This window comes from Podarcis vaucheri (genome assembly GCF_965113315.1).
Source record: "Podarcis vaucheri genome assembly, chromosome: 17".
Taxonomy (NCBI): domain Eukaryota; kingdom Metazoa; phylum Chordata; class Lepidosauria; order Squamata; family Lacertidae; genus Podarcis; species Podarcis vaucheri.
The window spans coordinates 32,253,681-32,279,222 of NC_138755.1; the positions used below are offsets into that span (position 1 = coordinate 32,253,681).

At 42.4% G+C, this 25,542-nt stretch overlaps 1 protein-coding gene across 2 annotated transcripts in view; it reads right to left on the reverse strand.

Moving 5' to 3' along the window:
* The window catches only part of DNAH6 (dynein axonemal heavy chain 6), a 131,002-nt gene that overhangs the window by 47,622 nt on the left and 57,838 nt on the right, over positions 1-25,542 (reverse strand). For both annotated transcript variants that reach the window (XM_082204454.1, XM_082204455.1), the window contains 15 exons: positions 24,851-24,997; positions 24,679-24,752; positions 21,169-21,323; positions 19,398-19,629; positions 17,351-17,503; positions 16,888-17,028; positions 15,570-15,812; positions 14,942-15,109; positions 13,775-14,010; positions 10,791-11,052; positions 9,471-9,594; positions 8,172-8,368; positions 5,564-5,767; positions 4,798-4,923; positions 1,166-1,330 (listed from right to left, as the gene is read on the reverse strand). In XM_082204454.1, coding sequence (XP_082060580.1) covers positions 1,166-1,330; positions 4,798-4,923; positions 5,564-5,767; positions 8,172-8,368; positions 9,471-9,594; positions 10,791-11,052; positions 13,775-14,010; positions 14,942-15,109; positions 15,570-15,812; positions 16,888-17,028; positions 17,351-17,503; positions 19,398-19,629; positions 21,169-21,323; positions 24,679-24,752; positions 24,851-24,997 — 2,627 coding nt within the window. The remainder of the gene's footprint in view (positions 1-1,165; positions 1,331-4,797; positions 4,924-5,563; positions 5,768-8,171; positions 8,369-9,470; positions 9,595-10,790; positions 11,053-13,774; positions 14,011-14,941; positions 15,110-15,569; positions 15,813-16,887; positions 17,029-17,350; positions 17,504-19,397; positions 19,630-21,168; positions 21,324-24,678; positions 24,753-24,850; positions 24,998-25,542) is intronic.

Below are 25,542 nucleotides of genomic sequence, written 5' to 3' on the forward strand. Positions count from 1 at the left end.
GTGAAACATTTAATAAATACTGCCTTAAAGTGCTACTGATTAAGTTAAACAAGACATCTCAAGTCACAGTCAAATCACATTACAGTGGCATGAGGATGTCGTTAAAAACAATAGTCCCATGTCAATGTCTCTTCTTTCCTTTTAACAATCCCGCATTGTGATCCAATTACCTTGTGCATTTCTCTGCCCAATCCAAATCGTTGCCTGCCACTGGCAAGGGCAGTGAAATGTACAGGGATGCAAACATGAATAAAATGTTGGGGGCACCCCAGGTTATCTCCACCCTGCAGAATCAATCCCAAGACACGGCAAGCATGCACCATTTGAATGGCAATAACCAACAACTGGAGCGGGGTGTGTGTGTCTGGCCCCCTCAAATATCTTATTGTGTGGAGGGCTGAAGGGACCTCAGCCCCTAGGAGTTGGCTACTATGGAAATGTACATGATGATGTCACGACACAGGTAGGCATTGCTATAAATCATAGAGGATGAGGAAAACATGAAGTGCCGTTTTCACTATTCCCACCATGTCACTTGTAACATACAGTTACTTTATTGTAGTGTAACTATATGTATGGGACGCGGGTGGCACTGTGGGTTAAACGGGGTGAGCTCCCGTTGCTCGGTCCCTGCTCTTGCCAACCTAGCAGTTTGAAAGCACGTCAAAGTGCAAGTAGATAAATAGGTACTGCTCCAGCGGGAAGGTAAACGGCGTTTCAGTGCACTGCTCTGGCTCGCCAGAAGTGGCTTAGTCATGCTGGCCACATGACCCGGAAATTGTACACCGGCTCCCTCAGCCAATAAAGCGAGATGAGCGCCGCAACCCCAGTCGGTCACGACTGGACCTAATGGTCAGGGGTCCCTTTACTTTTATCTAACTATATGTGAAGGGCAGGTAAGCAATGGTGATGCAAGAGGGGTCCACAAAGAGCACCCCCCATATGATTAGACTGGCATGTGGGGGACCATTTGAAGAAGGGCGATATATTTCAACAATATAGAAATTTCCCATCAAACAAGGAAAAAGTGGTGCTTAAAAAATGCAGAGAAAATACACGAGTACTACTTAATATAATTTTGCAAAGATGAAAAGTAATATATCTTTCTTTTTCTAAAAAAAAACCAAATCCCTCTTAGCTATGACTTGTCTAACTACTTTTATACCTCAGGCAAGTAGTGTGGATTTGGCATTTTTGTTGTCATGTAGAACCTGAAGTTTTTGTCATAATCTATATCGGAATCTCCGAGGCGAATGAGAAGTCTTCCGCCAGCAACGAAAGTCTGCTTCAAAAGAATTGGTTCCAGAGCAGGGTCAAGTGTCTCTCTAAGCTATTAAAACGAGGGAAAGAGATGAGTTTCTTTTTATGCATTATGCTTAGCGAAAACATTTCAGAGTTAAAGCACACACTTATGCTTCTGTGTAACAGGAGTCTTATTTTCTTATTGTGGTTCTTTACTCCCTCCCCCCCCCCCCGTTGAATATCATTTGATATGGATCTTTAGTTTTTTGGTACAAATTAGCTTATGGGTTAGATCTGAAGCAGCGTGAGCGGAAAGAAAATACAGTGGTACCTCAGAAGTCAAACAGAATCCATTCCGGAAGTCCGTTCGACTTCCAAAACATTCAGAAACCAAAGCACGGCTTCGGATTGGCTGCAGGAAGCTCCTGCAGCCAATCAAAAGCTGCGTAAGTCGCGTCAGACGTTCGGGTTCCAAAGAAGGTTCGCAAACCGGAATACTCACTTCCAGGTTTGCGGTGTTTGGGAGCCAAAGCATTTGACTTGCAAGGCGTTCGGGATGCAAGGTGCGACTGTAGCTTCTTGTTCCCTCAATACTTGTGCTAGGATTCGTACAGAACCATAAGTATCAGTCCTTTTCACGTGGGTAGAACACTTTTCTACCCACAAACTAGCACAAGTTGTGAAAGCAGCTCTATGAATGGAAGACACCTCCCATAGGGAAGGCACTGCTGGATCCAGCCCTGCAAGTCTTCAGAATTTAACAAGTGAGCAAAGCTAATGATGGCACAAATCCTGCTACTAGCAACACCTGGCTTTGGCCACTTAGAATTGCTTCTTTAGAAAGCCATGGGTGGGAGGGAATGCAATTGATATGTCAGCACTACTTAATATCTGTCAGGGCAGGCAGCTGTCAGAGGTTTGCTGGGAATTATGCCAGAGAATCAGAGCCAAGGGACCAAGCCAAGAGCCAGAGAGGAGGTGGCTTGTTACACTGGGCAGTTGTACGCACAGCAGAAGGTTCCTGGTTGCAGCCCATCTGCTCCCTGACAATAACTCAGTAGTAAAAATGGCCTCCAGAATATATGTAAACTATCTCTGCCATGCAGTGGTTGCAGTGACAAAGAGCATTAAATGAGATACTTGGAAAGCACCCATCTCACATCATACTTCAGTTACAAGCTGCCTATGTGGCCTTCAGGAAGCCACCATCTCAAGCTAACACTCTTCTGCAATGTGCGGATAAGTATCCTGCCTACCATATACAACTGTTGAGAGGATGGACAAATTTGTCAATTTCAGTTTCGCATTTTTTCCCCATCTTAAATTCAGGTCCCCCATATCTCCATAGAAACTTGATATTTTCCTCATGAAAATATGATGCTTTAGTACAAATCTCTCCTGAACACACATTTTTGTATGCTGTCTTGACTAATAAAGATTTTGCACGCATTTGGCCTCGACACAAGGCATCTTTCTATATATTGTTGGGCGGGAGGCCTTCGCTACAAAATTTGGAAAAGTGCAAATTTCCATGGATAATTATGGGTTTGGTTCATGTACTGATTTAAGAAGCGTGTATGATGAGGCCGTTTCTCAAGATAATGCAAGCAAAATTGAATTTCTCCCCCACGCCTAAGCTGCTGCAAAGGTTTGCTAAAATGATCTAAATGAAGTGCTCTGAAAAGTCAATAAATTATTTATAAGTGCTAAGTATTATTATTACGTCAACAACTGACTGAACAATAAAGCCACTGAATGTTCTCAGCTTGGAGGTTAAACGGGACTCAGAATCCACACCAGAACATTTTGCCTGTACATTTTCAGATTTATTAAGCAACTCCGCAGTGAAAGGTGACGGTAAAGTACATAATACATAACACAAAATAAAAAGTCTAAAATGGAGCATCATAAAAAGTGGTAACCAATCATCACGGACGGCAGGGGAAGACAATAACTGGAAAATCGCTCTAGTTATTTCTGCTTAAGTTACCATTAATTTCCGTTTTCTGACAATTAAGCCTTGCATTTTGTGACAGCTAATGAAATAAATCAATGCAAAGAGAACTCTTTGTTAAAGGAAGTATTTGCAATGGCAAACAAGAAATCCTTCTCATGCATCTAGCTATACTATTACTTCCCTGCATGGATGGCAATATATGTTTCACATTACAGTTGTTCTTTAAACATTGCATTTTGTAAAACCACTTCATGAGTTTGGGCTGATGAAGCAGGATATAAATATAAGAAAGAAAATTAGTTTCTCTCAAAGTCATGAACAGAGAAACATCCTAGCTTTCCTAAAGCACACCTGCTTATTAGAAAAATACACAACAATCATAACCACAACTGAAGGTACATGGATAAATGGATTTATTGTCTAAACAATACTGACTCCACTACAGATCATGTTAGTCACAATCAAATTATCCTATTGATTTCAACAGGACGTAAGCATGACTAATTTTCTGTAGGTCAAGGTCACAGCGAGTTTTGCATGATACAATAGTTTTTCATGATATAATAACAAACCACATGAAGACTGAGACATCCTGGTTTTTACTCTCTCCTTTGTTTTTGATTTGAGAAAGATTCATACAATGTATAAACCTCTCATTTCCTATCTTTCGTGACTGCCTCTTTAAATCCACTTCTTCCTCTGTAGAAAGAATGTACCAAGAAACTACCTTCTTGTGCGATAGTCTCTCTTTTTCTCCTTCCTTTGTTCAGGCAAAGCTAGAAAAATATTCCCAATTTCAGAAGTTTTGCAACTATCCTCCAAATGACAGAATACTTGGTACACTGTATGTACTACCGTATTTTTCGCCCTATAGGACGCACTTTTCCCCCTCCAAAAATGAAGGGGAAATGTGTGCGCGTCCTATGGGGCGAATGCAGGCTTTCGCTGAAGCCTGGAGAGCGAGAGGGGTCGGTGCACACCGACCCCTCTTGCTCTCCAGGCTTCAGGAAGCTATCCGCAAGCCTTGCAAGCCCGGCGGGAGTTCCCCCAGGCGCGCAAGACTTGCGGGCGGCAGCCTGCAGCCCGAAGCACGGGGCGCCCTCCAGAGGACGCCCCGTGCTTTGCGCAAGTGTCCGCAAGCCTCGCGCGCCCGGGGGAACTCCCCCTGGGTGCGCAAGGCTTGCGGGCGGCAGCCTGCAGTGCGGAGCACAGGGCGCCCTCCGCAGGACGCCCCGTGCTTCACGCAGGTGTCCGCAAGCCTCGCGCACCCGGCGGAAGGTCCCGCCGGGCTCACAAGGCTTGCAGGCAGCAGCCTGTTCTGGGGGCTAGGGTCGGGGGAAGCTCGGGCTTCCCCTGCCCCTGCCCCGCGCCTGGGGGGGGGGAATAATTTTTTTCCCTTTATTTCCCCCCAAAAAAATCTATGTGCGTCCTATGGGGTGGTGCATCCTATGGGGCGGAAAATACGGTTCTTGTAGAAGTCTTCTTGTAGAAGTCGACAAGGATGTACCTGGTCAGAGCCAGTGGATCATGTTTAACAGTTATAAACAAAAGAACAAGAAATGAAAGATTGTTCTAGCTTAATGCAAAAAGATCCAAACCTCTTCTAGAAGAACAGGTGACCCTAGACGAATAGCATTCTCCAGGGTACGCAGGAAACCAGTGTCAGTAAGCTTAATTATCTTTAAGCCATCATTTGCTTCTTTATTTCTTATCCAGCGGTTTGCCTGTGTATTAAAAGATATTATCATTAGGATGGTAAATAAGGAATTAAGATGTTCCCCCCCCAATCAACCCTTTAATGGACAATGCAAATTTCACAGCTCTGTCTAATTCTTCCCATCCTTCTTGGAGTGGTGTATGAATGTGGAGTTGAACCAGAAGACCAAAAATTGTCCTCTTTTTGGTATGACAATTAGAGCTGGAGTGAGAATTTAAGATAGGATGGGTTTTTGTGTTCTTAACTGGCTTTTTCTTTTTTTAAATTGTACATTGCCTTGAGATGACTGTGTATAAGGTGATTAATGTAATAATACTAATACTCAACCATCCTGAGTTCTTGCAAGCAGAATCAAGTTAGATACAGCATGCTGTGAGCAGATCCCTGGATTCGTTTCTGCATTCAACCCCAATTTACTCTATCACAACTATAACAATATCCTCCTCTAGGAGGGGAAATGGCACTGGAAAGGGAAATAATGCAGCAGGCATGGGAAGGCGCCTTTGAAGAAATAACAGGCTGGAGAGGATAATGCAATTATGATCTTTAGCATTTCCCAAAAAATATCATTATCCCATAATACAGAATACGGCTGTTGTGGATATCTGATGGAAACAAAACATAGCATTTCTAAAGCGAGTACTGACTTGATCTTGGGGGTCAATCATGAGTGGCCAGCGTCGCCCCCGTGTAACGAGAATGCCATTCTCAGTGGAAACATAGTCCCGTGGCAATCCATCAGTGTTCCATTGTCGAATTTCATAAGGATCTCCCAAAATATTTATGAGACTGAAATCAGGACTAATAGGAATATCTAGTTCCTGACATTGTTTGATCCAGCGATCTATTAACTGAGATGAAGGAAAGAAACAAGGAAGGTTACTTTTGTTATAGCATATAGGAAAGGTTAAGTCAATCAGTTCATGACTGGGCTACAACAAGAATCAGTAATGGTAAGCATCCATAATGAGATTGTGAAACCTTACCAGCTCCCAGTGCAACTAGTGTGTTAGACAAGGATGTTAGTAACACAGGGCTATGGTCAGAAGGAGCGGCGTCTTGATGGTGGGAAGCAATGAAACAAATAGGCTGACTCAACTCATCTCCTGATATCTGGCTATGGTAGCTGAAAACGAAGTACCACTGGAATTATAATACCAACAAGTTTCAAAAGTACTACTCATACAAGTGTGGGAAGATGTGAGGAGGGCTGAATTAAGAAAAAAAATTAAGAAAATCTTTCCACTTTGGGGGGGGGGTTCCATTTTAAAAATGAAATGAAAATTAAACAAGTTTCATGGCGTGACAGCACGGATTGTAGCCTCTACCATGAGAGGTAAGGGAGGCAAACCAGCCAGATAAACCAACCCCCTCCTCCTTGTTAACGTCAGCACTGCCACCAAGTGGATACTGCCCCCCACTGCCTTCACTAAGCAGCCCTATAACCTTTTGGACTCTGACTGGTCCAGCCCCCACCCATACAGGGTAGAGTGATATGATCCTGAAGTGAATACCTTAAGAGTGCTATGTGTTATTACACTATAACTTTTTTAAAAACCAAAAAAACCAACTTTTCTGATTATTGACACTTTAGCAAGGTGATTTAAGGCAATGCTGCTAGGGTTTTTAAAAAACAAAACAAAACAAAACAAAGAAACAACTAATTGCTAGAGTGGAAACATGATATTAAAACTTATTAAAAATGCCTTGCATCATTTTTAAAATTAGCATTATAGCATTAATAACACCTTGCCATATTTTGCTAATCCTTTAACATTTAAAAAGATTATAGCTGAGAAAGTGTTTCAGCGTTAATTAAAAGCTCTATTAACCTGAGGTGATGAAATAGCACCTGCCACAAAGATTACACTGAACTTATGCTGAGCTGTGAGAGGTTCATTTGCCTGCTAAGTCACTGCTTGTATTAAAACCATGCCCTTTTAAAAGTATGGAAGACTAGCACTAAGGGCATCAATACTTTGCTGTTCTTAAACAAGTTGAACTTTCTGTAGTCTATAGGGAAACCCAAAAGAACCCCAAGGAAAAACCACGGTGGGATCCTGTATCTATGAGGGTAGAATGCACAAGAGGAAGCCTTGCCAGACCAGATCCCTTGCCAAGGGAATGGCTTTGGCTGGGTTAGCTAAATACCCTGCTTTAGCATATCCAAAGAAGTTGCCCTATGCCATAGAACAAACAGGTAGGCCTTTCCCCCACCCGCCTTATGTAGCTGCTATGTAGGAGAACAACAGCCAGAGTTGTGTGAGAGTGAGCTGAAAGCAGCTCGTGTTTGCTCTGTGCTGGACCTTTGGGCTCTCCTGAAAACCTAACGGGAAGCAAGATCTGTGGGCAGGCTAATGCTGTGATTCCCCTCCATTACGGTTGCCATACGTCTGGAATTTCCCAGACATATCCGGAATACTGCAGCCGCAAGCAGTGTACAGTTGTACCTCGGGTTACATATGCTTCAGGTTAATACGCTTCAGGTTACAGACTTTGCTAACCCAGAAATAGTGCTTCAGGTTAAGAACTTTGCTTCAGGATGAGAACTGAAATTGTGCTCTGGCAGCGCGGCAGCAGCAAGAGGCCCCATTAGCTAAAGTGGTGCTTCAGGTTAGAACAGTTTCAGGTTAAATACGGACCTCCGGAACGAATTAAGTACTTAACCCGAGGTACCACTATATAGGTGGAAAACAGCAAAATGTCAGGGAAAACCCAGACGTATGACAGCCAATGTTGACAGTGTGGTTTTTGCCTTAGAAATAGCTCAAAAATGTCCAATTTCTTTGCGATTTTTGCCCAAAACTAAAAAAAGTGGATATGTGTGTTAATAAAAACATCTATTCTATAGACACCACAGTCTCTGCCGACCTTCACTCCAAGGGAACTGAGCCTCAGGTGAGTGTTTGGAACCCCTGGAGTTTGGTGTGGCATGTAACAGTACGTTTCCTCCGGTCTGGACCACGGTTTTTACATCTATCCCCTCATTAGATAACCGGTTCACTAAGCAAAGCTCAACCATTTGCAGTGAAGAAAAGGGTAATTCACTCTTCGGCTGGAGCAAAGGGCCTATTGTGCAGAGTTGTTGCAGTTCTTCCAATGTGGCTATACTGCTTTACATTTATTTGGAGGGTTCTGTTTCACTATGAAACGGACAAGCGTTTCTATAAAGTACACGATTTTTACAATGAAAAAAGCCCACAGGCATATCCACAGAAATCATGGTACAGAGAAAGAAGTGTTGTTTTAACTCACCAGTTGCCTATAATGTGCTGTAAAGGCTCCATAGTAGGCTACACAAGCTGCAGCTATGAACACATTTCCAGTGATGTTTGAAATCTCCGCCTCAAAATTCAAAATACTCTCTTCCCACCGGACCTGTTCATCCCCTAATGCAGCTGTAAGTTTTCCAGCTCGATTGAGGCGAGCTTGAGTCAGTGCCATGGTCCTTGCTAAATAGAGTGAAAATTACTAGACTGTTTATTTTAAAACAGTAGTAAGGTTTTTGTTTTTTTAAGACATTCTTTGGACCTCTTTACATAATAAAGGATTACATGTCCAGAGTTAGAAATGTCACAGAAAATCAGAATATGGGAAGCAAATCCTTTTTTCTTTGTTGACAGCTCCTAGCCTAATTCCTTTCAAACACTCTATCCCTGGGTATGTATCTACATATGCAAACTAAAATACGTTGCTCAAGTCTGAGCCTCCTCAAAAACCTGTACAGGACTCCAGAGATATAAAGGCTAGAAGTAAAAATCATTTCATCAGATGCCCCCATCACTGGCACATTCTCCCACAAATTCATTTAGAGTTCCTTCTGTTCTCTAGTGTTTCCTTGGAAGTTTCACTTCCCAGAGATGTTCTGAAAATGGTTCTCTAAGGAAAGATCTGCTTGGACAACAACTCCTCAGATTTTATGTAATTCCTATGTATGTGTTAGATTGTTACATAGCATGATCTGCCTTCTGGTGTATGAATAGTTTGCCATGGTCAAGTTTTGTGTAAATATTTGAAATAAACACACACACACACACACACACACACACACACATGTTGCCCTGATAAATGGATTTGTATGTTGGATAAAGAGAATGACAAACTTCGTGCATGTGAGAAATTTTAGATGTACAAACAAGCTTACATTCTTAACATGTTTGTAGATCAGAGAGTCTTCTGGATGTCTAATTGCTGAAACACCAGGAGGCATTCCTGACAACTAAGGCTGCAATCTGAACCCCCCACATCTGGGAGTAAGACTTAGTGAATTCAATAGTGAATTCTTAGTGAATTCAATCATGTCTGGGTAGACGTGATTAGGATTATGCTGTAAAGCTTAAACAAAATTTTAGCTCTTTGTATTATTTTTTGTATTTTTTGATCTCCAACCTATTACTAGGCTCTGTGTACGGCTCCAAGATATCATTCAGCATCTTGGATTAGTACTGTAGACTCAATGAGAGTTTTTAGATTTAGTTAGCCCCACAAAGTGAAAAAATATATCTGAAGCATTACTGTAACATTATGTTCATAGTCTTTAAAACAGCCACTTACCAAGGCCCTCTTTTTCTTCCAAACTTCTTTCATATTGGTCTTGCAATTCCTGAATTTGTTCTTCCACTTGCCTCAGTTTTTTTTGTTTATCACGAAGGGTAGCCAAAGTCGCATCAAGTTCTGCCTAATCGGTATTAAAAATGGATGCTTATTACTGCTGTGCCAAATGCTTTGCACAATGTGTTTTGTTCACTTGCACAACAATTCTGTTAAGGAAAATGCCTGATGCACTTCATACTATAGACTGATAGTGACTTCCTTGGGATCATGCAACACTTTCTAGGACTGAACTGGACTTTGAACATAGGCCTCAGATTTCCACACCCAACTCTTTTACCATTGGACATTGGGCAGTATTGACCAAGGCAGCACCAGGAGTGCCAACTCTATAGAGTCGAGGTGTCTTTGGCCCCCTCAATATCTGTTGGCAGGGGGCTGACCCCCTCAATATTGAGGGGGCGGAAGAGGCCGGATGTAGAGCATGCTCCTCCTGAACGTGAGAGAAGAGGAGCCGACAGCCATTGAAGCCACGCTGCGCTGGGCTCAGCGCTTGGTCTCCTCCTGACGATTAGATGTCACCCATGTGATATCACCCGTGTGCAAAACATGCTGGGCACATGACATCACTGGCGTGTGACATGTATAAGATCACAACATGCACCGGGGCCCCTCAATCTTGGGTGCAGCAGCAAAGTCTTGCGCCAAAACAGCAGCCTATAGATCCAGCCCTGCTGGTCAGGAGAAAAAGCACACCAGGGGAAAAATGAGAGTGCACATTGCATCATCTGTTAAGTCTACTCAACAGCTGCCACTCACACAAGGGCACACAGACCTGAGCCCAACCGTGTCAGCTTGATCCAGGCAATAACATCTGGCAGGGTCTGGAGTTGTTGGTTGTGGCCTGAGGAAGAAGGCGGTTTTTAACAATCTTTTCCACCCATGAACACCCTTGTCCTCTTGGCCAGGATGCGTAGGGTGACGAGGGAAGAGGGGGAAATGAGAGAAAAGATACAAAAAATGCACTGCAAACATGAGCCTAGTGAGGAAAAAATGTCTTTCATAACCCAAGGCAGGGCTGGTTGGGGGCAGGGAGTATCGAATCCCCAAGGAGGAGTCAATCAGCAGGCTGGCTGTGGCTTCCGCTGGGCGGAAGGGATACTCCTAAATTATATGCCATTGCCTCTAGCAAGAGAAATCTCTTCTCTTTAGCAAAATAGCTAGCCCCAGAAAAGACCAAGAAGTGTCACAGATGAATGGAATTTTCTTTTTTCCAGTCAGTATTAAATAAAACATACAAAATAACATTGAAAAAACAAGCACCTGTGCAGCATTTAACTTCTGTCTTTTTGGCTCCACAACCTTGACAATTCGAGAGTATAAATCCATAGCTCTCACCCACATACACATAGACTTGCATGCCTTTGACACTTTCTCTACTTTTTCCGGTACAAAATCGGGGTTGTTGATATATTTCTGAAGCTTAAGCAAAACTTGACGGCCTATATTTTCTTTATCATATTCTAAAAGCCTTCTCAGGAAAGTGGAGTCTCCAAGAAGCTGTTTTGCTGTTGCCCAGTCAGGCCTGAAAGATTAAAAGAAGTGGTGGAATTTAGAAATATATGCCCCAGAGAATATATTAACCAATGCAGTTTCATGTATTTTTGAAATTTCCATGCTTTATTACCAATGCTAGGATGAAATTTATACTTGATAAAAAACTAACTGGCAGTTACATTTCCAAAGCACATTTCATTAACTTGAAGAAGAGAAGAAACTTAAAAGCACAGAGACAGGCCTTGGGAAGTAGATATGAACAAAGGAAACAGCTTTGATGCTTCGTGCTGCCGCTAAAATTTTGTGATAATATGAATTCAAAGTCAAGTGGCACGTCTACGGATTTCATCTAATCCAGAGAGACACTTGCTGAAGTGGCAGCCAAAGTTGCTGGTCCTCTACAGGAACGTGCCTTCTAGGTTGCTATTGTCAAAACTGTTAAATTATATAATATCATGATCTTAGGTATGGGAACCAAGTTCAACAAACTTAAGATTCAATCATATGTACACTGGAGATGGAACTGAATTTAGTGAGACTTAATTTGGAGTATACATGCATAGGATTGTGCTATTAACAACAACAGCAACAACAACGTTATTTATACAATGCCCATCTGGCTGGGCAGTTTCCAGCAAAATATACTGGATCCATCCCAATAACTAATAAACCCATAAGCAGCACAAATCTAATAAAAGTTATCAGCAATCAACAAAGACTTGGAAGCTTCCATGGGGAGATAAATGATTCCAGCTGGTGGCAAAAACTGTCTAGAGAATTGAATTGATCTTCCTTAGGCAGAAATTTCCAAAGGGTGGGGGCCACAACTAAAAAAGTTTGCTGCACTTCAATTATCATTGTAGTTAAAGGAAGAATACAGCGCAAACTGATCCCATTGCATGGTATCTAGGAAAAGGTGGTATCTAAGATATGAACCACCGGCTATTTATGCACGATACATATATAAAATATGCAGGACAGTCCTATGCACTCAGGAATAAGCCACGTTGTCCTTGTGGCTATTTTACAAGCCTTATCATACTATTATCCATAATCAACAGATAAGTATAGGGAAAGAGTGGGAAGGAAGTGGCTAAGGAGAAGGAAAGCAGTGAATGAGGAGACATTTTGTTGTTGCTGCTGTTTAGTTGTGTCCGACTCTTCATGACCCCATGGATCAGAGCACGCCAGGCACTCCTGTCTTCCACTGCCTCCCGCAGTTTGGTCAAACTCATGTTGGTAGCATCGAGAACACTGTCCAACCATCTCATCCTCTGTTGTCCCCTTCTCCTTGTGCCCTCCATCTTTCCCAACATCAGGATCTTTTCCAGGGAGTCTTCTCTTCTCATGAAGTGGCCAAAGTATTGGAGCCTCAGCTTCACGATCTGTCCTTCCAGTGAGCACTCAGGGCTGATTTCCTTAAGAATGGATAGGTTTGATCTTCTTGCAATCCATGGGACTCTCAAGAGTCTCCTCCAGCACCATAATTCAAAAGCATCAATTCTTCGGTGATCAGCCTTTTTTATGGTCCAGTTCTCACTTCCAGAAGGAAAGGCAAATGAACTTTGGACATCTCAGGACACCAGATACTTCCACAAGTCAATTTTGCTACCTTTGGATACTAGATGGCAGTGTTGCCCATTGTTGGGCCATCCTACTGGGATATGCTTAGTGAGCAAAGCAGAGCCAACTGTGGAGTCCATTGGAAACAATTTCCCCCAAAATAAAAGGCATGTAGAATTGTGAAAACCTAGATAACTTCATGGTGGCTGAGATGCCCACAGGATTCCATGATGATAAGCCAACATAAAGTACCCTTCACCCAGTGTCCATCATGCACTTTCCTACCCAATTCCGCACCATACAACAGTTCTGCACACTGTCAAGTACTAAGTGGTTCTTACAGGAGGCGTTGCAATGATCAAGACACGTGCTTCTGTGCTGGTATGATATTAGCATTCACTTTTTGAGTCATTCTGAAACATCCAAGAGAGTCACACTTTGGAAAAACCTTAAAAAGGGTAAACCAATTGACCTTTGGAAACTGGACTCTTTGTTCTTTCAAATATTCTACCAATATTCGCAGTGGCTTTCATTTGCTTTCTGATAAATGTACTTGATGTAACACATCCTTAGATTCCTTTGGGATATTCATCAGTGGCTGACTTTGCCTGAAGCATATAACAGCATGATCAAACGCCCTAATAATTAGCTGATTTGGAGGAGAAAGTCAGAATTTGGCCCAAGCTCATCTAAACAGACGTGCTTTACCACTAGGGAGTTCTGACTATTCCCACACATCAAAACCACAATTATAGTTTGTCATGCCCAATTAAATTTGAGTTCTTAATTTTTATCCCCCCAACGCTAATTAGTATCATTATCATTAGTATCATGACACACACACGTCTCCTTCATAATGTTTGGCAATATTTCTGAGATCAAGAACAGAATGAGAAGGAATGGAGAATGTGTGGCTGCTGCTGAAATAACAATCTCAAATCTGCTGATCTTCACCTGTAACATTATGTAATTCAAAATGGATACCCCTAACAGGATGCCATTGTGCTCTGCGTTTCCCCACTGCCTCAGGTACTGGCAAGAAACCTTGAAGCATAATGATACCACACAGGTTTGCTGCACTGCGGAGGGGAACATGACTCTCTGTTGGAAAGTGCTCTAGGAAATGAGCATCATTTCACATGAAATCAAACCTAAAAATCAAGAATGTGGGTGAGGCGCTAGCTTACTTTGCATTTAGAAGAATGCAGATAGCTTCCATTACTGTCATGACAAGATCAGGCGGCTTAGTGAAAACTCTGATTTCAGAAATATCTGCTTTATCTAAAGAGTCAAGAGCTTTGTTAGCCGCGTCCAGAGCTGGAAGAGCCTCATCCAAATCGCGCTGAGCATCATCAGCTATTGCCTGAGTTTCCTCCGCTTTTACTTTTGCAACAGCTTCGTCTTCTTGAACGACACGCCGAACCTGGGGGCGGGGATGGCCAAATACATCTTTACCAAATGAATAACAGCTATTAAAAATGTCAACATTTTCCTTACTTTAATATTTGGTTTTCCTTGTTCAAAATATAAGGAAGCAAAATAGAAACACAATGTGCAGTAAGATTGTGAAATACAATGCAATTCTGTGATTTCTTCTTCTTCTTCTTAAGTCACCAATGGAGATTGTAATGCCTTTGAGATCTTCCTGTTCTAAAACAATCAACACTCCTAGCAGCACTGCTCTGAGTGGTTTGAATAGATGTACTTTATCAGAACAAAAAAGGCAATAGACCAGGCTTCAGTCCCGAACTCACTTACTGGGGAGAAAGCTACATTGAACTCAGCAAAGCTTACTTCTGAGTACAGACGCTTACGGTTGTACTGTCCCTTGCCTTTTCAGTTAAGTGAGAGTTCAAAGAACCATGACCAGCATTAAGTCACGTGGAACAATGATCTAACACCAGGTAGCAGACATGGTGCCTTCCATATCTTGTTGGATTAAAACTCCCATCAGCTAGCATGTCCAGTTATCGGAGATGGTGGTAGTTGGGGGTCCAGCACCACCTAGAGCAGGGAGGGCCGAACTTGGCCCTCCAGCTGTTTTGGGACTACAGCTCCCATCATCCCTAGCTAACAGGACTAGCGGTCAGGGATGATGGGAATTGTAGTCCCAAAACAGCTGGACGGCCAAGTTTGGCCATGCCTGAACTAGAGGGACCTGTATTAGCAACCCACGGTCTAACAGTCAGTACTCTGCGTGCCACCACCAGCACCTTTCATCCTTTCTCATTATAGGGGGACTATTAAATTCTTAAGTTAATTGCGACATCTAGGAAACACTGAGCAGTAAAAATCTAGTCTGTTTCAAGGGCACACCACTGCTAAAGATATGATAAACAGATAGTACTTTGCACCTGATCAGCATTTTCTTGATCCACTGCTAACTTTTCCATCAGTGCCTCAACATCCACAGATTTCTCCTTGAGGACTGGCTCCAAAGCTGATAGGTCTAATTTCATTTTATCAACAAGTACGTTTGTCTCTAATAGTTTCGTTAAGCCATTCTTCACACGATCCCGAGCCTGAGAAATAATTCAGAAGATCATAAAGAGCTAGGATATTATTATTTTTAATGGCTAGTTATCTCAGCTGACGTCACCGGATACAAATGCCTATATGTAAAACGACTGCACTGCAGTCTCTTGTCACTTGTGGGTAGCTTCACTAAGATCACTGGCACTGTATAATTGGAGTTGGACTCAATGGCCCTTGTGGTCTCTTCCAACTCTATGATTCTATGATTCTATGATTCTAAGTCCTTTAGTGCGAGTGGATGATAGAGGAAATTAACAAGAAATCTCAGCCCTTGGATTTCTCATGAAGTCATACACCATCTAGGCCTGGGGTGAAAAAAGCAAATGCTAAAGGCATTTCTTATAAGGGAAAGAAGGATCCAACATGTATGCTATTTTTACAAGAGAGAAGTAAAATGACATTAAAGGGAAAGAAGGCATAGATTCTCACTAATAAAATTCAACCTACTGAAACAAGCTGCTTCCTTTTTTCGCCCAGCATGGTTAAATAAAGGTTGATTAACTCTAAATAGGAAGTGGGTGTTGTGTAGTAGCGCCGTCGGAGCTCAGCATAGTACTGCTCTGCCATTTCTGTCACACTCATGTGAATGTCTACGCACATTCGGGAAAGTTTTTCTTTCATGCGTTCACTTCCAAGGTCAATGTGCAGGAAAAAAGTCCTTGATACAGAATTAAGTGCTTCTCTGGGCCACTGGAAAAAAGATAAAAAGATTACCGAGATAATCTTACGCCAGTTATACATTCAGTGCCTCTGGCATTTTCCATCAGGGTTTTGGTGGTGTTTATCTCCCTGCCCCACTCCCCAAAATGACTGCAATATTAGAGGTGCTTTACATTCTAGCAGCTTTGAACAGTAAGGTAAATGTAAAGGGACCCCTGACCATTAGGTCCAGTTGTGACTGACTCTGGGGTTGCGGCGCTCATCTCGCTTTATTGGCCGAGGGAGCTGGTGTACAACTTCCGGGTCATGTGGCCAACATGACAAAGCTGCTTCTGGCTAACCAGAGCAGCACACGAAAGCACCGTTTACCTTCCCGCTGGAGCGGTATCTACTTATCTACTTGCACTATGATGTGCTTTCAAACTGCTAGGTTGGCAGGAGCAGTGACCGAGCAACGGGAGCTCACCCCGTCATGGGGATTCGAACCTCTGACCTTCTGATCGGCAAGTCCTAGGCTCTGTGGTTTAACCCACAGTGCCACCTGCGTCCCGCTTTGAACAGAGCTGAGACTAAAAGACTGTGTGGGCGCCAGAAGACAGAGTTGCAAGCTAGCACAACATGTAAGACAATAGAGCAACATGTTTACTGCTTACATGACATGAAAATTAAAGTGTGTGCCTTACTTATTGTTTCCATGCTTTTTGGTGTGTGGGTTAATTTCTGTCATGCCTCTTTTAAACCAAAACCTTTTCTATTCTAGAATTCGGATCACATTTCAAACCCTCTACATTCATTTATCTTGTTGCAGCCTTTCAATGGGTAGGTCAGTCGGTCTGCCAGGCAGTCTGATCATTTCCACATTGGCTATGAGGGCTGAGGTTAAATCCCACTAGTGAATTTATGACTGAAAGTTGAGGTTCAAACCAGGGGTTTCCTGATTTGTAGCTCTGTCTCTTAGACTCAGCATTGCAACTTCGACTGGTACTGAAATTTTGTGGAGGTCGTTGTTGAAGGAAAACATTTCAATAGAACGAAACGAGCCATTTCAATCAAATATAACAATTCTGCATCAGCTGGACTTCTCGATAAAACTGAAATTAGTTACCTGCACAAACCAATCAATAGTGCAGCAGTTCACAAGTGATGGAAACATTCGACAGCGTGCTCGAAAAGCATCTCCTACAGGGCTCATGCACAGAACAATATGTAGCTTCTGGCGAACTCGATTAATGAAGAACTGAAATACCTGAGAAAAGGCAGTCATGAATGTTAATTCAAGGATAAGAAGAAAGCACAGCAGTAATTAGGTTGTTAGCACAAATAAAATTGAGGACACTCATAAACTGTAAAAAGCTGTGGGTTGGGTGACTTTATGGGCTATTTCCATATCTAACCCATGAGTTTAATCTCTGATACAGGATAAGAACAGCAGCAACAGGGAAATGTCCTCTTCTTTTCGTAGCTGAATTTTACAGATGTAAGAATATGTAGTTATTTAAATACTGTCGCTGTCCCCTCCAAAAAAGTTAATATAATGCATTTAAGGTAGTATTTATAATGCGTCCTACCTCATCTCTGTTGCCCTCTGGTATACCAGCTTCTTTTGCTTTGGGTCGGGTAGCCGCCATAACAAACTCCAGCTCGTCTTTTTCAAACAGATTAGGCACCTCTCCAGAATTCAAAATGTTGTTTATATCTTCGAGAAATTCCTCTACAACAATCTACAGATTTTGTAAATATCAGTTTTGAAGAAAAGGTGTTGCAGAGTTAAAAACAGCAAGTCCGCCATCAGAAATTAAAAGTATCAGCAAATCACTAAAAAAAAAACCCTATTATTTGCTCTAAAATTAGAATATAAGAAAAGTCTGTCCCAAATATTTTAATGTTCAATTTCACTGGATGATCCCACGTTCAAGTATTATGAGGCAACGAAGGATACTTTTTTGTCCACTTTCCACACCTCATTTTATATACCTCCTCTTACTCTCCCCGCCTTTCTTTCCCTAAATTAAAAAGCTCCAGATGCTATCATCTTTTCTCATAGGGGAGTTGCTCCAGGTCAGTGATCATTTTGGTTGGCTTTTTCCTGCATCTTTTCCAATTGGTATCATCTCCACTTGGCTGATGGGAGTGCACAGGACCCTGACTAACAAAACTGGGCCTGGAATGCAGTGGGTTGAAGTGCAGCGGCAGATTCACTGCTGCATTCAAAGGCTGGCCTGCTAGCTCACGCTGAGTTGGGCAGGTTGGGGGAAAGGGGAGTTATTCAAAAACTGTGATATGCTATTTCTAGGCTGGTGAAGTTGAGCGCTCCAAGGACAAGGCCTCTAAGCAGATCAGAGAGGCTTTGTTTGGGTACACAGTGCATTCAAAGATGGCAGCAGCTCTGTGCCTTATTTGGGGCTTTCCCAGTAGCTACTGCCTGCTGGACAACCACCGCCAGCTTTCCACAGGATTGCATAATGCTGGGGGCTGCACTGTGGATTTTCACACCCGTTTCCATATATCCCATGATTTTTCTTTAACCAAGCCTGTTTCTCACTTGAGCTGCTACTGAACTTTTGACTTAATTGGTACCCAGAGTTCCTCAAATCTGGGTAGTCCCTGCAATGAGCTTTTCACAGCCTGAACAATCTCTCAAGGTGCCATATCTAATTAACAACCGCTTTGTGATATCTATCACCTGTAAATATTGAAGGAAGGAAACCTGAACTAATTTAGTGTCGCCAGTCTCATGATGGGGAATGCTCTTAGACCAGCAGAGATTTAGCAGGCATTTCATGAAGAGCTTCTGAGGCCATCAGGCCTACACGGGAATTTAAACTTTCTTAATTAGCAAGTCATTTTTTATGATCATTCTGTGGTTTTATTACTACGCTGTCAAACAGGGCAATCCTACTCACATGCACACAGAACCAAGTCCTATTGTGGAATTCAACATCACACTTCTACTAGTGTTCTGACTGAGCAACCATATCAGCTTGCCAGATGGCATGATCCCCCCATTCCCTCACACGTACATTGCTCTGGGGGTTCTCCTGACTTGCCGACCCAATTTAGTGGGGCTGCAGGGGGTGGGGGGAGGTGGGAAGCTGTCACAAAGGGCTTCTGCTGATGGGCTTGTTAGGTGAATCCTGCCCACAGAAGCTTAATCCCACATCCTTCCAACACCCAGTACTAAGGGTGAAAATCCCCTTAATTACTATGTGGCAGTAAGTGATCATTTCTGGCTCCTGCTGTTCCTCCTGCCAACCTCCTTTCTGTCTCCTGCTGTTCATCTAAGGCTGTGATGTACTCACAAGGCAGCTTAGAGAATAAAGAAATAAGAGCCAGCAAAAACCACAAATAAAAATAATAAAATTGCATGCAAACATTTTAGCAATCAAAAATGTTGTAAAGCATTTTAATAAAAAGCTTCAGATATCTTCCTTAAAAATGTTTCCTGTTTCTATGAGTTATTTGACCTTTAGTTATTTTATGAAGCTTATTATTCCCTTTCTGAATCATTTTGGTTGTATAAACAACACTGTATAAATCAGGTAGCATTTTATTACCCAGATAAGATTTTAGCAGCAAGCACAAAGTGAATTTGATTTTTATTTCAGCTGTTCATACCTGTGTGTCTGTGAAAAGGAAAACCATATCTTTGTCTTCCACCCCTGCCATTTTATATAGCTTCCTAAGGTCATCGTGAAAAGTGTCGTAATTATAACCACGGCTTAGTTCTATTTGAAAGCATTTGTAGCCACATATGTGAGAGGCGAGTCTAGTTAGAGACTGCTTGCCCGTGCCTCCAACTCCAACAAGAAGGGCATTTCCTCTTTCCTGGCGAATCATTCGAGCAATTCTGTGGGGGAAATTGAACATAAATTTGAAATGGTTAGCATTCATTTGAGCAAGAGATATAAGCAAGAAGCCTTTTCCCACTACCTTCCTCATTTACTGCCATCTTACTAAAGCAGCACAGCAGTGGTTTCTTTTCATTCTGGAAATCCACCTTCATGCCTACGAAAAGGAGGGCCTCCAGCAATAAAGAGTCTTCCCTTTGCCATTCTGAACTTAAGCAATGGGCTCATTATACTCAGTCACACCGACATTTCTATCTATGTTTTAGAGACCCAAACGACATACGTACTTCATGCCCACCGGGACAATTCCCAGATCTACACACTACACCAGAACTCCTTGCTGAGGAGGAGCCTATTGTGCAGGTACCTCTCCAGCCCAAGGAGGTCGCAATGCCCTTCTCTTGAAAACTCCAGCACAGAAGTCATTGTATGACCACATCTTCTCCTGCTGCATTGCAGCCAATGAATCCGAAAGCAGAATGCACCCTTTCAGATGAACAGGCTCCTTTCATGGAAGGTACAGTTAGCAACTACAGTGGTACCTTGGGCTACATATGCTTCAGGTTACAGACTCTGCTAACCCAGAAATAGTACCTCGGGTTAAGAACTTTGCTTCAGTATGAGGACGGAAATCGTGCTCCGGCAGCGTGGTAGCAGCGGGAGGCTCTATTAGCTAAAGTGGTGCTTCAGGTTAAGAACAGTTTCAGGTTAAGAATGGACCTCCGGAACGAATTAAGTACAGTGGTACCTCGGGTTACATACGCTTCAGGTTACAGACTCCGCTAACCCAGAAATAGTGCTTCAGGTTAAGAACTTTGCTTCAGGATGAGAACAGAAAACGTGCTCCGGCGGCGTGGCAGCAGCAGGAGGCCCCATTAGCTAAAGTGGTGCTTCAGGTTAAGAACAGTTTCAGGTTAAGAATGGACCTCCGGAACGAATTAAGTACTTAACCCGAGGTAAAACTGTATTTAAGGCTCAGTCTTAACCTGCCACTGAAATAACCCCTGAGGTCTGCTCTTATGAAGTCCCCAGCCTAAGCCCTTTGTGGAGCTGTCCAGGGTACCACTGAAGCCTTCCCCTGACTTGGCTTGCCACTGCTGAAGCACAAACCTCATTATACCCTGGGCCCTCCCAGTCCCTCTCAGTATCAAGAAAGTATAACAAGTGAATAGAAACAGAACCTATTCAGCTGACACTGACACAAAACCCCACACGTACACTATAAAAAGGAATATGTTTCGGCACACCACTCCTCCTCTCCTTCTTCCCCAACCTTATACTGTACTCAACACTAATGTCTCAAAACAAGTGTAACTGATCTGTAGAAAAGACTTTACAACTTGAAATAAGAGACATTGCACGTGCTTTTGTAAACCAAGAAAATCTTCAATAAAAACTGTTTTTTAAAAATAAAACAAGGAACTTATTTACAGAAATGTACTTTCCACTTTATATAGGCATGCTGTCATTAGTTTATTAATATAGTATTAACTCATTTATATTTAGGATATTTGGTTAATGGCAGTGTAATTATTTACCTTGAAACATGCTCTATAGCATCTTGGAAGAATACCAGTTTGGTTTCCTTAGCGTTGGTTATATTATAATCATCCAGATAGTCTTGCAGAACCCCCATAATCTTTTCTAGGTCAGTTAACTCTTCATAAATGCGTTCAGCTTTCTCGACTCCAATCTAAAATGAACAGATAAAAGAAAATAAGATTGTGATCAAAAGGAATGGAAATATAATGCTACCCCAGCAAATGCTGACTGTAAAAAAGCATAGCTTAATGGTGATAGGAGTGAGTCAAAGTCAATAGAAATGTGAGCCAATTAATTATGTGAATTTTTTGCAGACTCTTGGGAAATCATTACTTCTCATGTTGGGCATATGTGTGAATATTACAAATTAGGGAGACAATCCTTTCATCCGTGAGATCAAGCTCATGTGAGAGGAGATCCCAATCAGCCATGCTTGGGAACAAGAGATCACACCAGCTGTTTGTTTTATTGAACCATTCCATTCCTTCCTAGACCAGTTACTTATGCTCCTTGGCGCGTGCTATTTGTACACAGGGCCTAAAGAGAAAAGTGAAAGCTGGATGCATTTGAGCTTCACACTGAAAGTCATAATTTGTGTATTTCACCTTCCAGCCACAAAAGTAAGCTATAGAGTGCTTATTGGCCAGCTTATGAGAAAGGAAAGAGGGCTCATTTACTGTGCAGCAGTGACCACCTGGGAATGGATCATGTCCAATGGTTTTTAGGCTACCGGATATTCAATTACCTCATCTACCTGCAATCATATTATTTAAATTTAGCCTAAGATAATATTTTCAACTGGATGCTAGTAATCCCCCCCAATATATAAATTTATCAGATATATTTCTAGTTCTAACCTGTGATCCATTTACTGTAGTCAGCAACTTCTATTGTTTATAGCCAATGACCATCACAATACGAGCACAAATCACATAGCTACAAAACAAAAGACACTGCATGCACCAGACCAGGACAAATCTACAACGTCCCAAAGTTAGGAATGTTCCTTCTAGTCAGCATCCCTAGAGTCTAGCGCTTGCACTATCCAGAAAGGTTGCCCTTTTCTGACCATACTAAGAGTATGTTAAATATAACTGAAAATGTGTATTGTCTTCCTTGTGAGGAATATCTGTATGGTGGCTGCTTTTCTAAGCAATCCTCCTGGAGAGTTTACTGAGGATCATCTCCACTCCTTTGAATGACTAAAAGAAACAGACACGGGGTGTAAATATGGACAATTTTTCTGGCAAAGGTGTTTAAGGAGATAACAGAAATCACTGGGTTAAAGCTGACTGAAAGTCCAAAGGTAGCATTATTCTCAATTTACGATGGGGTGGAAGGTTCACAGGCTATGAAGGACTTGCTCACAAATTTATCGACAGCTGCATGAATTACGATAGCTAGGAAGTGGAAGGGGCAAGGCGAATATAAAATGGAAGAATAGTATAAAGAGGTGAGGGATATAGCTATTAATGATAAATTAACATGTGCTATTAAGGTAAGATGGGGAACATGCAGGAGAAATGATTTTGAGGAGACATGGAAGGTCTTTGTAGGATTTGTACTGTTAAAATGGAAAGGAGTCAAACCATCGCAAGAGGTGTTGAAATTTTGGAAGGTTGGATAGTTAGAATGGAATCAGTGGCGTAGCGTGGGGGGTGCAGGGGGGGCCGGCCGCACCGGGCGCAACATCTGGGGGTTAGGGTTAGGGGGCGCAACTCCACGGGTTAGGGGGCGCAAATCCATGGGTTAGGGGGCGCAAATTACTTGCCTTGCCCCGGGTGCTGACAACCCACGCTACGCCACTGAATGGAATGGTCTCGGGGGCGGGGTGCACATTTTAATAATAATTTATTTACTATTATTACTTTGTTTAAAAAAATAAAAATAAAAGAAATCAACACTATCTATCCATTCATATTAATTATCATATTTTCTACAATTTATGATTGAAATCACGTGCCACTGAGCAGTTTTCTTCCATCAAACCTCAGTTGGAGGAAATACAGTTTCACGAACACAAACCATATTTATGTAGGTAAATATTTGGTAATTAGATGTACTGAGGTTTATCTCTTAAGGCTGAAGATATTGCTCTAGGAAAGATTCCAATGCAAAGGAGCAAGAAACCCCCAACGTGTTCCTTCCATATGCCTGTGCCACTGCCATCTGGTGACCAGCTGTTTGCTTTCTGCATTGATTTGATATGTCAGCTCTGAAGTCGGTTCAGAACCTATTGCTGAATGTGACAGCTCCTTTTAATTTAATGGACATTTCACATCTGAGAAAACTCCATCTCCATAGCACAGATAACATTCAAGTGACTAATGTTTCTTATGAAAAATTATCGGGCAGTCCTAACAGCCTCCACTATTTATTTATGAGTGATATCTCAGCCCCAAAACTGCTGCTGGAGGTCTAGGAATGAGGCCAGCTGAGTTGTCTGTGGCCAGCAGCAGACACACTCACTCCAGAAGCTGACAGAAGACATGGACTATTCAAATAAATATCAGATGTCAAGCTGGCTGGCTATTTTTTTCACTCTATTCAGTTAACTGATAGCAACGTTCTTGGTGCTGCTCACGTTCAAGAATTATTTGCAAGCTGTTTCCAAGGCCTCACAATACTAGTTTTTCTGAGACTCCATGGCCACCTCATGAGAAGAGAAGACTCCCTGGAAAAGACCCTGATGTTGGGAAAGATGGAGGGCACAAGGAGAAGGGGGAGACAGAGGACAAGATGGTTGGACAGTGTTCTCGAAGCTACAAACATGAGTCTGACCAAACTGCGGGAGGCAGTGGAAGACGGGAGTGCCTGGCGTGCTCTGGTCCATGGGGTCACGAAGAATCGGACACGATTAAACGACTAAACAACAACAATATAAGAAAGATGTTGTTGGCATCCATCTGTCTCAAGAGAGAATGGAGTGCGCCTCCAGGGACGAGGTCAAACCATTGCGTTAGCAGCACTGAAGTGACCTCCCCAGGGTGCAAGCCTGGGCAGGATGTGCAGAGGCCTGGGCTGCCCAGATAACAACAAGACCCCCCTCTCGACTTTGCTGATATAGCCCAAGGGAAAGCAGAGCAATATGTTTGGCACCAGCCTGGCTGCAGGAGTTGCTGGAAGGAGGTGTACAAGGCGCCATCCAACCATCTTAGTGACTCCACTCCAGATTTGTGTAGGTTTTACTTCTTACCCTTTTCTCCTCCCAAAGATTTCCCGCAAGCCAGTGGAGGAAAGGCTTCACGTGCATCCAGGATGGGGGGGGGATGTTTTAATTCTTAGCAGTTTTTATTATATCGCACTATAATTTTTTTTTCTTTTATCAATATGGCATAAGAACTGCACTAAATCTCACCGTAAAAATACCACCTAAATTCGCAGTGTTTCTACAGCAGAGTTCATTTACTTTACAGGTCACATTGTACCTCAAAAACAAGAGCCCAATTTTATAGAAATCATAAAGGCATCATTCTATCCAGTTTTATTTTCTACGGATTCCTCACCTTTATGTAGTCACCAAATAAGATGGGTTTAGACACAAATGAGTCTGGATCAATAGAGACTCCAAAATATTTGCCTACAATGTAAAATAGGTGGATTAAGTTAATGGTAATTGTGCAAGCGTGAAGTATGCAGATTAAATATATTATATACTAGTAAAGTAAGAATCCTTACTGGCCATGTCAGATAACATGGAATAAAAATATTGTTTATCTTCGCTACAGATGAGACGGTCATGGAAAACTCTTTGGGACTCGTGACAGAACAGCCTGAATATCTGTGCCTGGTCTCGAACTGACATGGGGCTGCATTGCAACATGCCTGCAATAGAAAAATACATTAAAAAGTGATAATATATGTAAAAAAAGCTAGAATAAATCCTTTTAAAGCAATTTTAAAATCAATACTTAAGCATGCTTGCAGAAGATTTGTTGGGTTTTAAAACTGTTAGTGACAGCTTTTGATGTCCAATTAACACACATGTGTTCATCATTTATTGGTTGCAGCATCAAACTGTAGCTTGGTTTTATCCTTGAGTCACCCTAAATTAATCACCACAACAGAACAACATATGGTTGCAGGGGGGAGTCTAGTGATGTTGGAGAATTCTGATGAAAACAGAAAAGGGAGTGGAAATTGCCAGTGCAGTTGTACCTCCTTTGGCATCCAGGAGCCGTTCCGGAGCCCCGGACGCTCGACAAAAGGGACGCTCGACAAAGCGCCGCTCTGCACATGCGCGATTTAGTGCTTCTGTGCATGCAGCAAACCTGGAAGTAACCCGTTCCGATACTTCTGGGTTTGCCGTGGACGTTAGACAAAATGGACCCTAAATGGGGCAGACTCAAAATGTGGTACGACTGTATTTG